The sequence below is a fragment of the Channa argus genome, chromosome 11 (assembly GCF_033026475.1).
Source record: "Channa argus isolate prfri chromosome 11, Channa argus male v1.0, whole genome shotgun sequence".
NCBI classification, from domain to species: Eukaryota; Metazoa; Chordata; class Actinopteri; order Anabantiformes; family Channidae; genus Channa; species Channa argus.
Window position 1 is genome coordinate 16,372,069 of NC_090207.1, and position 14,617 is coordinate 16,386,685.

Here is a 14,617-nt window from a genome sequence, read left to right on the forward strand (position 1 = left end):
TCACAAATATATGTCGATAAAATAATAATAAATGACTCACTACGCAAACAAAGAAAAAGTTCATCTTTCTCCCACTGATACTGTGTGCGAAAGATGTGTACACATACTCATACTCTCTACTGTGGCCTTTTAGAAGCCACAATGGCCTTTGACACCAACCATGACTTCAGTGACATCTAACGTTGGGCACCCACTAACCACAATGGGTCTCTTTTTACCGCAGAGCCTGTGCTATTCTTCTGCCTGATCTCTCAGACAAAGCAGTGTTACAGAAGTACCAATTGAGCTTGAACAATCACAAAGGACACACTGACTTCGTTTTTCCAGCCCTCTTGCCAACTGTGCCACATTGTGGAAAATGTGGCGTGAAGGTAAATTGGCATAATATGCAGTCATGTGCAGGAATATTGCTGCAACTTGGTATTGTTGCTTTGTAAAGGTATATTTACTGATTTTTCTGGTTCATGTGAGCCATGCATTGCCACTTAGGTTTAGTTATGATACTATATTTAGAATATCAAATATCACAAATAATAACTATTTCAAGAAGGTTTATATCTAATTTCTTTACACTACGTACATAGTATTTCAACTTTTTCTTTTTAAAAATACTTCCGGTGAACAGTTCACATTAAAATTTGGAGTCTATAAGTTCGGCATCTTTTCAAATTCAAGTTATTTGCACACTAAATATCTGCTTTGATATGGGAAGCATCAGCCAAAATGTAATTTGTGAACCCTATTTTTAATCAACATGTATCACTTTTAAATTGTTTTGCTTATATTATTAAGCCTATGACAGAGAGCACATCCTTCTATCATCCCAGTACTACATATTACCCAATCTGATTTTCTGGGAACTGGCAGTTTGGGATAAAACCCACACAGGTGTATTGTACCTCCTATGTTGGAGTGTTTTTTTTTCTGCTTTATTATCTTGTCTGTTAAAGTGCCACGTTTGTGCAATTGACCTGACTTTTATAGCCAAATAAAACCGATATTAAACACTGCACCAAGGTATCATGTAAAGAAAATAAATGGTATTTGACCCCTCATGAGGCCCTCTTTTGTTTAGATTTTTTTTCCTGATTTGTAAATACGCTGTCCATACATACACACACACACACACACACACACACACACATATATATATATATATATATATATATATATATATATATATAAACTTTGTGTATGTGCATATGTTTGGATACCTCAATAGAGCAGGGATTTATGTAATTCTTTTTGATGACTGAGGGGCCAGATGCCACTTTGTCAGTGTGGATAGAGATCAGAGAGAGGATGACATAAGCCCCACCATAGGTTAATCCTTCATTCTCTCCAAGCATCTATCTACCTCCATTAAGGAGTGCCATTCAGCACCCACCAAGTTTTGGGCTCCTGGCCTCCTTGGCCCACACTCCTGGGCTGCCTGTGTCCCTCCAGGGCGTCACTAAGGTGCTATGAATAGACTCTGGCGTATGCTCAGTGCTGTCAGCTGGGCACTGGCACGTGTGGCTCATGTCAGCATGGCCGCAGTGCAATGCTCCCAACTGGCGTCACTGCACCGACAGCACATTTGGGTCGCTATGGAAACAAGGACAAGCACAGCTACCTCTGCCGTAACATTCATTGGTACTATTTTCCCGACAAACTCTAATCTCTTTTTATCTTTGTCATTCTTCTCCTGTTTCTTCCTGTCTTTCTATCCCCGTTGCTCCCCTGCTCTTCATTGCTTTTTGTCTCTTTCCCCTAGTTTTGGAGACTTATGACACTCAGGAGGGAACTGGAGGTTTGAGGTTCCATCCAGAGAACATTACATTAATGAGCATTGTCAATGTAATTTTATTACTCTATAAAAAAAATACAGGAATACATCTATGATCTGATCATATTTGCTGTTTGTTGGTATAAGGTCTTAGGGCCTTACAAGTATGTGGGTCCTGTCACGTCTCTCTCCTCGTCTGACCTTTACTCATAACAAACCTCTCTCTCCCTCCATGCACACAGGCATGCAATGTGGGAGTGACTGGCCATAATGGTAGGGTGTGTGGTTCACAGCAATTTTCTAGGAGGTCTGAGGCCTTTCTCAGGAAAGATGAGCAGATTGCAGTGTTTGAACTTCTGCTCCATTTACTACTTTGTGGTTAATCATATAACATTTCCTGTCCTTGCTGGTAGGAGGGAGTAGGGGACATGTACTAAGTTAATACAATAAAATTAAGAGACAGGTGTCACTCATCAGCTGCATCCTCTGGCAATATTGTGGTTTTTCTGACGGTGTGTGTATGACATGCAGTAGCTCACTGGTTTCAGCATTTGTCCGGTTTAAATCAAAACAAAGATAATCTTCCTCCTTTTCCCCAATTTCCTGTTTTTCCTAAGTATTGATTAAAGTTAATATTTCAGGAAAAACATCTCATCATAACCCTGATTTATTTTGTTTTTCCAGAATATTTATAGTTATATAAGCATAATCAGAAGAGATGAGTTCATCTTTTGAAACAGTGAAGTTATTTGGTTCAATGGGCAGATGAAGCAGAGCACAAAAGAAGAAAAAATCATTAAAGTAGTCCGGGACAAAGGTGAGAAAAAAACAGTGTCTATTTTTTTGGCCTTGCAAAGTGTGTGAGTCCTGATACTATATTGACAAAAAAATTAACTGACCACAATTAAGTCAGAGCCTGCAGTTTAATCCACTCTGTAACTACTTCTGTGGAACAATGAATGTATAGAGATGTGAGTATTGAGGTGTGTATATTTGTAGTATTTGCTGTTGAGTGACAGAACAGCTGAGGATTGTGTTGGGTAAAGAGGATCAGTAGGACATCACAGCAGCTAAAATTTCTGAAACATTAGGCCATATACCCATGACATGGAAAGGTTACTCAAACAACACACACTTGAACTTGTGTTTCTCTGGCTGTAATGAATAAGTTAGTCTGTGACATTTTAAGTTGATGCATTGAAATGGCTTATCCTTGTACTTTCTTAGACTGAGCTTCGTTTAGCTTAGAGCACATGCTGTCGTGATTAATGAACAAAATCCACACCACCTCTAACACACACATATGACAAATGCACACCAAAGATGAACTGGAGACCTTCTGCTGAGACACTGCAGGTGCCAAATACAAAGTCGGAACACTGTCTGACACACACACACACACAACCATGTGCACATGAAGGGAAACAAACATTTCTATGTGTTTTGAATTCAGGTTGTGCCCTGAAGCTGGCCATTCAGCTTTTTCATATTAACCCCATTAGTTGTCCCACGGACAGAGCACAATGATAAGGGTTGCCAGGATATTGCTGTTATTATTGTTGTGACTCTATTTTGAGAGTGACTAACTCTCACCCACACATCAGAGGTAATGAGAGGTGTGTTTGTGTGGGAGAAAAAGAAAAAAATGTTCTGTTTTATAAAGGACTTGTTTAAAACTGACCATCCATGAGACAGGTGCTCAATATATCATACATATATAATATATGTAATAATAAGTAAAGTGTGAGAGAACGGTGTGAGATGTTAACAGGTCCCGAATAATTTCTCACTGACCATATTATTTATGAAAAAATATCTGCCAAAACTAAACATACACAATAAAAATTTGCACAGACACACGACTAGTACGTGCAGAACCGCTAATTCACATCTCTGACTTTATTTGGAAGTCAGTCTGGAAAATGAATCAGACATCATGTGAATGGTGCCATCTGCACATATGGGCACATAGACACAGAGGCATAAACACACGCGCACACAAACACACACTCTGACGTCAACACATAAACGTCAAACAATCCAAACAGTGCCCAGTGCTAGGCAACCATGCCATCCCAGAGCAGATGGCAGGGTCTGATCATGTTTATTTTACTCTAATCTAATGCACTTAATTCCTGTTGCCTACCCATGCCTTCTAAAAGATGTTACCACTGTGTGTGTGTGTGTGTGTGTGTGTGTGTGTGTGTGTGTGTGTGTGTGTGTTTGTGTGTGTGCGTGTGTGTGTGTGTGTGTGTGTGTGTGTGTGGAGAAGTTAGGACAGAACTGCTAATGCTATTGTATAACAGACTACAGTATACTGAAACTGTCATGGTCTGTTTAACCCTGTATTTTCAGTCAAAGTTCCCCATCCCAACGTTGCCTGACAGCAGTGATGCATCACTCCTCATTGCCAATGTTCACTGTAATCATCTTGTAGCCTTCTGCAGCTTTATGTTTCCACATCTTGGCCTCCTGCTCTTTTCAAGGTTTTCAGCCTTCTTCAGTTCTCATCTAAGAATGTTGACTTTACAAGCCGTCATTTGTTGACACACCTCCTACAAATCAGAGACCAACATAGGCAAGAAGGGTGGATTATCCTGCTTGACATGTTTGGGTGTGGCTTTCCATGGCACTGGCAAAGCCTAACACAGAACCTGTGGCTGCAGAGGAGGGTGGATTGGCTTACCTGTAATCCAGTTTGTAGCAATAAAACTGATCTACCCCATTCACCGCTATCCACCCATTTTTGTCATGGGCGCATGTTTGCAGACTGGATGAACTGGAAGTCACTTACCAATTATTATAATTATCATGATGAAAAAGAGATGAAACAGGACACAGATTTTACAGTCTTTTGTATTCATTTCTATTAGAAGTGAATAGTTTAATGTAGCCATTCTCAACAAATGTAAATTAAAATAATATTAAAATGACAGTAAATATAGTGTAATAACAAAACAAAATGACAAAGTTATGTGGTTTCAGTTTCCATAATACCTTTAGAGATAAATATACAAAGAATTATGACCTGAATCTCCACAGTTTAAAGACATTCATAGCAAGTTTAGGTTCATTTTGCTTCCTAATTTTACAGTTTTTCACTATAACTGCTCTCATTGTGTTGTTTTTGGCAGCAGCAAAGCAGTTCTTTTTATTCAGATGGCTCTAAGACATCATACCTAACAGCAGGCAAACAATAACCGGTCAACAGTCAACAGAATTTAGAAGCTGAAGAGTCGGAAATTTTCCTCAGGAGTTGATAGAAAGCAAAAACAGACCTATATATTGGATTTATTGACCAGAACGCCAGAAAAAGGACTCAGATGAATTCTAATGTTGTTTTTGAATAAACAAGATGACAATAATAATTTGTCATTTCAACTTAAAACCTAAAATTCAACACCTAGCCCCGCATGCATTCATGTACTTTTGCATGTAGTTTTGCATGTACAATTACCATTTCAAGTATGTTCTACTTTCCCAAAAGAAATGAAAAGTTTTTTACCTAGTTTTTGTTTATGTCTCTGTGTTTGTCTGTGCTTTTTTGCACATCTGTCTGTCAGTAGTGGCAGCCCTCCCATTTCAGTGTGTTTAAAATGGAAGATATACAGCTTATTTATACAGCATGTCTGTGGGAGCTGGTTTCCTGGTTGCTAAATCAGAGAGCCGGTCTGTCTGTGGCAGCAGGCTGGAGGGGCTTTAGGTACTTCATCCCCCCTGGTGAGGCTTTATCCCAGCCAGCTTAGCAGCACAGGTCTATGCAGCTGCCACAAGGCTGAATGGGCAAGGGATAAATTTGTCTTTCTCCACTCGAATAATAGATGAAGACCACAGACACAAACACCTTTAAAGATAGAGATGCAAATACTGTACCACACCTGCAAACCCTTAAGGCCATAACTGGCAAGTATGGATGAAGTGGTATTGTTGCCTGGTATTTGTCAATCAAGGCTTGGCCATTACTCATTTATACTTTGGGTTGTGCTCTGACAAAAACTTGTCTTGTCAGTTATTATCAAGACTGTGAGACTTTGATGCATGTGTTAATGGCTAGAGAGCTAAAAAGAAAAAAGGCCAGTACCTTGCTGGAATAAATCCTATGAGGGAATAAATCTTCATATGGTCAATGTTTTTCTATGCGATTTTATTGAAGACACATCAGACCATTGGGGGCTTTTATTAAGATCTTACATAGTCAATTTTCTTCTGGTAACTCTTATTAGTATAAGATTTCAATGAGTCTGCAGGAGAATATGAGTGGGGGACTATTGCACCATCACTGTTATTTGACAGACATGCACATACACACATTCTGATCCCCCGGACAACTGTGTGTTCAGCTGTGTAAAACACCTAAGAGCTATTGAATATTGACAAGTAATGTTGCAGTGCACAGCTTGAGTGGCCCCGGGCTGTATACAAGACAAGAGCATTGCACAGCACTACTGACCGAGTTAAAAAAGAACCAAATCACTGCTGTTATTGTTTTCAACAAAACTGTTGTTCTAATTCTACTCTCAGCACTCTCTTTATCAAGCTCTCCTCAGATTTTTCAATCACTTGGTTATTTCATGTATTACTTTTGACCAACCTTCTCCTCTCTCTGTACTGTTCCACATAGTTATGTAATCTCAGCGTGTCATTTGGGACCTCATATTGACAGCTTAGTCCTCCACTGTCCCTCTACAGCCAGTGTAGTTAGCTACCCCACCCCAAGCAGCTGTGAGGCATCATACAATGTGACCCAGACAAACATTATTGATTCCATAAGGTCTGTGTGTGTTCTTGTCACATGTGTATGCTTTATATTTGACCTGGCCATCAGCATTAGCATGACACTCATTTGGCACCTACCAAATTTAAGTTACATAACCTGCCATGTGTGTGGGTTCAAAACAGTCTTGTCAGATGATGTTATGTGACCAGTGTTGACTGCAAACCAGAAAAGACTAGAACCCAGGGATTTAATACATGCTTAGCTCTAGACTGACAAACAGCACACGATTCCTCAGTGACCCGATTCTTCTTATCTTGTTATGTTAAGATGGGTGAGATTACAGTGATACCTGGTTCCCTGACATAAATTTTAAAATACTCATGGAATTTGATAAACAAGATTTTTAACAATACAGCTAAGTTGACAAAATTTGTTTTGTCTGTAAAGCCACCTGTTTGTCTCAGTAGATCTAAGATGATACGTTCTGTCTTGTGTTGATGATACAGTAATTCTTAAAATGTAGTTATACGCTACATTTGTTTTTATATAACGGCTGTTCTAGTGCTTCATGACCTTCTCACTCTACTGTTACTACACCAAAGTACTCAATCTACTAATTTTAAATGCCTAAGAATTTAAAGTGCAGCCATGGGAAACAAATACATCACACTGTTGAAAAAAAAAAATCACACATATATATACATACAAAATGTGTATAAAGCAAAACTTGTTTAAAACTGTTCATATGACCGGGGAAGATGACATATAAGCATATATTTACAGAGAAGCATGTGTTCTGTGTCTGCGCCCACTATACAATCACAGTATGATGTCTGTGGAAAAGTCCGTCTTTGATCCATAACCATTAGGCAACTCCACCCTGCCCTCTAGTGAACTACACTGTGATCATCCTTCTCAACAATAATCAACACACAGTCCCATCTACTGCTACATATGTGAAGTGTGAAATTAAAACCAAGACACAATACCTTTCTTTATAATTTTTTTTTTTATTTAAGTTGTGTGAAACAATGAAAGCATCTTAAAGAATAACAGAGCATTTTATTACTTCTTAAAGCTATATTCATATAGATGTAAACATTTGCTAATTAAGAATTTTTCTTATCGCCTTTTAATATTTGTAGACATAAATGCTATGAAACAATGTTTCACCCAAACAAGATCATGGTAAATACCTTTACTGAATTTCAACATGACTACTTTTTTGTATGTAGGTAATTTTCTTGTTCCTCCTGGATACTTTATTTACATTCTTTCACAAAGCCTCAAAAAGCAAATTTTACGATTGTGTGTAGCGGAGAATCTCGCTCAGGTCATAACCTGTCACTGCAAATGCATAACCATCACTATCGCAGAACTTGGCGCCACAGATTTGTGTGTCTGTCACACATTCATTGTGCAAATGGGCAACCTAAGAGGTAATCAAGAAAACATACAGTCAGGGTATCGCTGACAGTAAAAGTTTAAACATAGGGGGAAAACATCATAGAATATCTTTGTTCTGAATGTTTTTGGACCTATCTAGAAAACATATCTGTTTTCTGCTATAAAACCAATTACCTCCACACTGTTGGTCTCTGGAATCACAGTCAGATGCCACACCCTGACTAGAGAGTCCTCAGCAGCAGACAGAAGCTACAGCACACAAGGGGTTAATCACTAGTAAATCTATGCATCTTTTTTGTGTTTGTGTGTGTGTGTGTGCGTCAGTGTGTGTGTGTGTGTGTGTTTGCCACTTCAAAAGATAAATGTCAACACAATAAAATGTCAGTGAAGAAAGGTTTGGTTACTGTTGTAAAACTCACCAGTCCAGAAAAAGGAGCTATGTCTAGTGAGTATATCCAGCGAGCGTGGGCATTGACTTCAGCATGCAAAATTCCTGTCACTGCTTCATAGAGACGGATCTGGCCTGTGCCATAACCTGCCACCACTGTACCTTTCCACAACTTGACGGATGAGCAGCTCATACTGAAACCAGTGAGGAAATAAAGGGAAAAGATAAAGGATATTAGATTAGAGTAAGGAAGGGGTAATGAAGAGGAAAAAAAGACAGTGAAGAGGAACATAATTTAGGCTAGATAAGGACAACAATGGTACAAAGAGGGGAGAGAGATAGTGAGGCAATTAAGAATAGAAATTAAGTTAAAAGTTAGTTAAGAGGCAGTTTCACCAAAAGTAACTCTGTCACAATTAGTTCACCTGATGCAATACTAGTCTTAACCCTTTAGTTGGCACCTTCATAGTCACTGCACCACTTTATTTAAGCTCACACAAGTTCAGTTTCTTACTCAAAGCCAGGTATCTTGTTAAGCAGCTGAAATCCCTCCCCAGATTTCCACACACACAGGTTTCCCCCATCATCTGCACTGACCAGATCAGCTATGCAGTCCTGAGGGTGGAGAGAAAAACCACATTGTAGAAGGGATTGTGTGCTATGATTCACAGAAGTGTTGTAGTTCCTGGAAGTATTACATAAACTCGTAATTTATTTAGGTAGTCTATCATTAGTGGAAAAGTTAGAGGTATCCAAAAGTTCACAGAGATAGGCCAGAGATAAGATGCACCCTGAACAAGCTTGCACATGCTGTACCTGGCTACCAGAGCACTCTGATGCCATGTCAGTGATGGACTCCTTGTGCTCCTCCAGGACCTCTGACAGTGTTATATTACTGCCTTTACTGGGAACATCAAAGACTAGAATTGCACCAGATGAAATGCCTAGAGAGAGAGAGAGAGAGAGAGAGAGAGAGAGAGAGAGAGAGAGAGAGAGAGAGAGAGTGAGTGAGAGAGAGAGAGAGTGAGTGAGAGAGAGAGAGAGAGAGTGAGTGAGAGAGAGAGAGAGTGAGTGAGAGAGAGAGGAAAACAAGCAGAATTTAAATTATTGCTCCTGAATATACATAGCTAGAGGAAACATATTTCAGTCAGCACTTACCCACACATATATAATTCTCCCGTACGGCCGCTATCCCTCGAGCAAACACGGCCTGAGCTGGGATACAATTACATTCTGTGAGTTCACTAGATTTAGTAAAAAATTAATACTTTAATTAATACTCTTTCTTACTTTTCTACGACTATACAAATATGCATATATGAAAAGGTTATTAAATTGTGGGTAGACCTGACAAAGCAAACATTTACTGTTCTTGTTTTCACTAGTTTATTGGGATTGTATAGATATACTATTGTAGAGGTACATGCCTGAAAATATTTTATTTCATTATAATGATCTTTTCTATCCACAGATGTTTTGAATTATGTTTGTTATGAAGACATTAAGGCTGACAAACGTCAAACTATACTGTGTCCTATTAATTTTCACATTTAAATTTAATTACTTGAAGGTTTTCATGCAGCTAAATGAAACAGGTCAGGTCAGAGTATATATCCACAATTTATATGCAACCTTACCTGTAGGTATATCTGGAGTATCCATTGCATGCCAATACACCATGATCGAACCATCAGATTCATACATCTGCAACAATAAAATCAAATATAGGAAAAGGTTAAAAAACAGATACTTCAATAGTTTTGTTAAGGTTCGCTTTTATAATATACATGCACCGTATACATTATATATTTAGCAAACACTTTTATCCAAAGCATGTAACAAGTAACAATTTCCCCACACCAGGAGCAACTTGGGGTTCAGTGGCCTGCCCATATAGATTTTAGCATATGTTCCAGATGAGCTGTGAATGGAACTCGCAAAATACTAAATGGTACAATTCAGTCTAGATTTCTGCACTGTATAAAATACATTCATTGAAGCCAATTAATAGTATTTGGTGGTCCCTAGACCACACAGTTAAAAATTCCAAGCAAAACTTTTTAGCTTAATGGGCCCATGAGGGTGGACAACTCTACACACTCAGCAGCCTCACTCCCACTATTTAAAAAGCTGTTAAACAAAAGAACTCGACAATTTCCTCTGCACTTCAAATTAATAAAAAAACCCTCCTGAACTTATGGTTCTCAAAAGTGAAAACATTTCTTCTTAATGTACTTTGCTTGCAACATCTTCATGACTTTTGTTTGTTTTGTACATAACGTGTTAAGTTGCTGTGATTGCAGCATCTGTCAAATGACTAATTGTAAATACAGTAGCCAATACACAATAATATATCAGTGAGCCTGCTCTGACATGTCTTTGCACTGACATGTCTCTTCTTCACAAAAAATGTGAACATAAAAAATTAAGGAAAGAAAAAAAATCACCAGCCTGATTATTTAAGTAGAAGTGGCTCCTGCAATTATGCCAACCTAAAGAGGAGCCAAAAAAAAAAAAAACTCACTTGGATGCCTTTCTGAGAAGTCACCACCAGCAGTTCACGAGAGGGCAGAAGACAAAATGCAGCCTAGTACATGAAAACACATAATTTATTTTCTGATGACACAGTCAAATACAGCATGGAACAGTTGAAGACATAATGCATTAACATTAAGTATTTTTGAGTGTATTACTGTGGAGCTGTTTATGGTTTACTAATACTACATAAGTTCCCCGTTTAGAAACATTACAGTAAAGGCACACCAATGAGGCAACAAGTAGGTTTTATAAGCAAGAAATGTCTGGCAGTGGCATGTCTATAAATACGCTATAGTCCTGATACCATGTCTTATAAAGCCAATAACAGTGATGAATGGAATTTTCAACGGACTGCAAGTAAACAATTCTAATTCTGTGTACATGCATTTTGTGTGAGTGTACAATTAGAAGGTAAAATCCTCTCCGCTGATACTGTCTCACCTGCAGACCCTATGAAAATTAACTGCAGAACAAGCACCGTGGCCTAACCTAACCTGCATAATGAGCGATGTGCTTGTGGCGACATTGGGCTCTTTGGACTGCAGCTGACGGTGGGAGTAGTTGAGGCCGTCCCACGACGCGCTGACCATGTTGATCACGTTGGCATGGACCACCGTGAAGTAGGTGAGACGCCGCGTCGCGATGCGCAGCACGCTGAGGTTGTTGTACAGCGCCGACGCGCTGTTTTTGATCTGGATGCTCTTTTCCTTGTGATACATCGAGCAGATTTCTCTGAAACAGCGCGGATTGTGGAAAAGCCAGTGGGTGTTCCGATGTCAGTCTAAGAGAATTAAATAAAAGTCACAGATAGTGTTGAAGTCCTTTAGGTTTAACTAGCGGTTTAATTAAAACTACGAAACGTAGTGTTACAGCTATTTGGCAGCATTGCAACGCCAAATGCCAATACTTTACGTTAGCAGCTAGGAGTGTTAACAACAAGCCAAATGAAGCTCTGCAACCTAAAAATAGGGACCGCGTAACTTTTGTGCACATATTTAGATATTTACAAATTGCAAAAGCTGTATCTACTTCAACTTTCGCTCCCGTTATCTATATTAGATAGAAGGCTGACTAAAATGGAAGCGAACATTTTTTAGCTATTGCTAGCAACATGATTACCTCAGCGTCCTCCGCAGCCATAGAGACAACGCCGCCCATACGCTCGACGTCACCCTTGCGTTCTTAGTTGCTAAGCAACCGTAGACCACTTGGCACAAAGGATACAAATTGGTGTGTAAGGTAAGGTTTCAAATTTGAACTAACCTATTTTAACAGTGAGTTAAATACAAATAAATGGCAGTGTTACGATCATATAGTCCGTGTACATTTACATTAAAGTTCTCATGAAATGAAAACAGGTTATCGCGTTTAATCACATCACATCAACGAGACCAGATCACATGAAAGTCTTCGTCACACATATCTTTGGCATTGACCATTACTGCCTTTTTATCTCACGTTAGTTGTAATTTCTGTGTTATTTTAGACAAACTGGCACCTGAGCAAAGATGTCCTTCACAGGAGCCAAGTCCAGTGCTGACAAGAATAATGGCTCTGCGCAGGTGACCCCCTCTCCAATGCAGGAGCTGAACTGTATACTTTCTGGTCGCTTAACTCAGGCCCAATGGATGGACATGCTGATCTATGAGGAGGCAGATGAGATAGTGGGGGAGATCATGGATGAACTGTTGAGCATGGTCATGGAAGGCTGTCTTAAAGTATATGTTGAAAGACAGGTAAAGGACATATAGGCGTCTAGTTTTGATTTCACTGAACATCATATCACTGATTGGTCATGAGAGACCAATAAATCTATTTTCTTGCATCGTTTTTAGCTATGTGTATATATATTAACCATTATATTACCTGTCTGTGCCCTTAAGATAGCACCTTTCTCCGTATCTTGGGCCAAGAGCTACATCACAAAGATTCTGGAGCAGCAAATCCTCTATCCAGATGTAGGAGATGAACCAAAGGAACCATCTAAAACCGAAGACTCAGAGCCTTTGCCAGCCATTCCCGATTCCTTGGCTCAAGGTTGCGTGCCTGTTGTAACTTCTCCCCTGCAACAGGTATTCTGTTCTGTTTCTTCTACTCATTAAATTTCCACGAAGAGGTTATCTTTATCCATGTCTACATGCTATATCGAAATCTGTGTCTAACAGGAAGCTGGAAGTGTTCAAATCTCTGTACAAGAAGAGCCAGTGGTTGACCAGCAAGGTGGTACTGTGGCCAGAAGAGACAGCTTTCCAAAGCAATCTGAAATGGAAACAAGTACGGAGAGGTCTGTCAGCGACCAGTCCTTTAAAGTGCTTATTCCTCGGCCCCCACCAAAACCTGTTCAAAAGAAAAGGCGGCGGGTTAATGTATTTCTCAAGCCTGTTCCTGGAAAACTACTGCCATCCCTGTCCACTTCAGCAGAAAAAAAGATTGTGGAGTTGAAGAGTAAAAGTAGGGCACATTCTTATAAACCTAAACCCATTCCAAAGATTGACCCTGCCTCCCTCCCTAGACACTGTGTCATTCCTCAGTATGAGATTGTGGATGACAATGGCCCCAAACTGAAAAAAACAAGTGGACTATCCAAACTGCAACCAAAATATGACCAGCAGCAAACTGAGTGGACAGCAGTGTCACTAAAGCCATTAACTCTTACCAAGGATCAGTCAGTAGGGTTTCAGATGAGAGATGAAAAAGATGTTTTTCTGAAGAAATTATCTACTTCTACACAGAGCAATGAAGGTATTGCATCTTCTGGGTCTTTGAGGCTGGACAAAATGGTGTTGGCCAAGGGTGTTTCTCTCCTGGATCCCAAGGCCGCTGAAGTAAATCCTCTCATATTTAACCCTAAAGGCCAATCTACCAAGCTAAGGCCAATAAAAAGTGATGTAGCTGTTCCACTAATTTCAGCTGATCAGATTACTGCAGGTCCTCCACCTAAGATCATTCCATTATTCGAGTCCAGGAACTAATAAAATTCACAGATAACAGCTGACATCTGTAGCTGAACAGCACACTATATATTATTGTTCTAAAAATATACAGTACTCACTCTAGGACATTCAGAGCTGTTAGTAAGTCCTGTGTTGTCTTGGCTGTGTGATTCTGATTGTTGTCATGTTGGAAGGTGAACCTTTGGCCCAGTCTGAGGTCCTGAGCTCTGTGGAACAGGTTTTCATCGCTGTATTTTACTCCATTCAGCAACCCCAATTGCTCAGCTCATGGAAGAGTCCTGGTTGTGCCAAACGTCTTCCATTTGAGAATTATGAAGGCCTCTGTGCTCTTGGGAACCTACAATGCAGCAGAAATGTTTTGTAGCCTTCGCCAGATCTGTGTCTTTCTTATACATCCAGCTGCCAGTTTATGAGTGTATTAACCTAAAATTACATTACATATATTTATGTAGTTAACTACTGAAACTACAAAGAAAGATGGGATTTTGTTTAGGACAGGTTTTAGGTCCCAAGATATTTTAGAAGGCTGGATTGTCAGCTCACTCGTGAAAAATATTTGACTATTCTTATTTTTAAATCTAAATTTATAAAAAACAAACTTTAATATACTATATATGTCAATTAGCCACAAGTATTGCTCGTTGCTTTCATTAACAAATAATCATAGAAATTGTTTCACGTTATTTCTGAAAGTTAACTGAAGGATTGACTGTGAAATGTATTGTTATTGCTGTTGTATTTATGAATGACCCATGTACTTGTATTTTGTTATAATTTCTTATATTTCTTATCACGCATCACATCTACATTGCTTTAAATAAAGTATTTTAAGCTTTTTTTTCCAG

At 39.2% G+C, this 14,617-nt stretch overlaps 2 protein-coding genes across 2 annotated transcripts; one reads left to right on the forward strand and one right to left on the reverse strand.

The window, feature by feature from the left end:
• Window positions 1-7,487: 7,487 nt before the first annotated feature.
• On the reverse strand, window positions 7,488-12,023 carry wdr54 (WD repeat domain 54). Its single transcript, XM_067522405.1, has 10 exons — window positions 11,938-12,023; window positions 11,313-11,599; window positions 10,805-10,867; window positions 9,918-9,984; window positions 9,439-9,495; window positions 9,097-9,224; window positions 8,795-8,895; window positions 8,312-8,474; window positions 8,067-8,141; window positions 7,488-7,917 (listed from the first exon to the last, which is right to left on the reverse strand). The coding sequence occupies exons 2-10, from the start codon at window positions 11,535-11,537 to the stop codon at window positions 7,786-7,788; spliced, it is 1,011 nt and encodes a 336-aa protein (XP_067378506.1). The 5' UTR covers window positions 11,538-11,599; window positions 11,938-12,023; the 3' UTR covers window positions 7,488-7,785.
• On the forward strand, window positions 11,950-14,565 carry LOC137136735 (uncharacterized protein C2orf81 homolog). Its single transcript, XM_067522402.1, has 4 exons — window positions 11,950-12,057; window positions 12,305-12,554; window positions 12,702-12,890; window positions 12,984-14,565. The coding sequence occupies exons 2-4, from the start codon at window positions 12,327-12,329 to the stop codon at window positions 13,788-13,790; spliced, it is 1,224 nt and encodes a 407-aa protein (XP_067378503.1). The 5' UTR covers window positions 11,950-12,057; window positions 12,305-12,326; the 3' UTR covers window positions 13,791-14,565.
• The last annotated feature ends 52 nt before the right edge of the window (window positions 14,566-14,617 follow it).

What these genes read in the sequence shown, in the direction of transcription:
- wdr54 (XM_067522405.1), bottom strand. Translation starts at nt 11,537, where the DNA reads ATGTATCACAAGGAAAAGAGCATCCAGATCAAAAACAGCGCGTCGGCG. An exon ending in GCACATCGCTCATTATGCAG is followed by an intron (nt 10,868 to 11,312) that starts GTTAGGTTAGGC and finishes TTCATGTACTAG; the next exon opens with GCTGCATTTTGTCTTCTGCC. An exon ending in CTTCTCAGAAAGGCATCCAA is followed by an intron (nt 9,985 to 10,804) that starts GTGAGTTTTTTT and finishes TTATTGTTGCAG; the next exon opens with ATGTATGAATCTGATGGTTC.
- LOC137136735 (XM_067522402.1), top strand. Translation starts at nt 12,327, where the DNA reads ATGTCCTTCACAGGAGCCAAGTCCAGTGCTGACAAGAATAATGGCTCT. An exon ending in AAGTATATGTTGAAAGACAG is followed by an intron (nt 12,555 to 12,701) that starts GTAAAGGACATA and finishes TGTGCCCTTAAG; the next exon opens with ATAGCACCTTTCTCCGTATC. An exon ending in TAACTTCTCCCCTGCAACAG is followed by an intron (nt 12,891 to 12,983) that starts GTATTCTGTTCT and finishes TGTGTCTAACAG; the next exon opens with GAAGCTGGAAGTGTTCAAAT.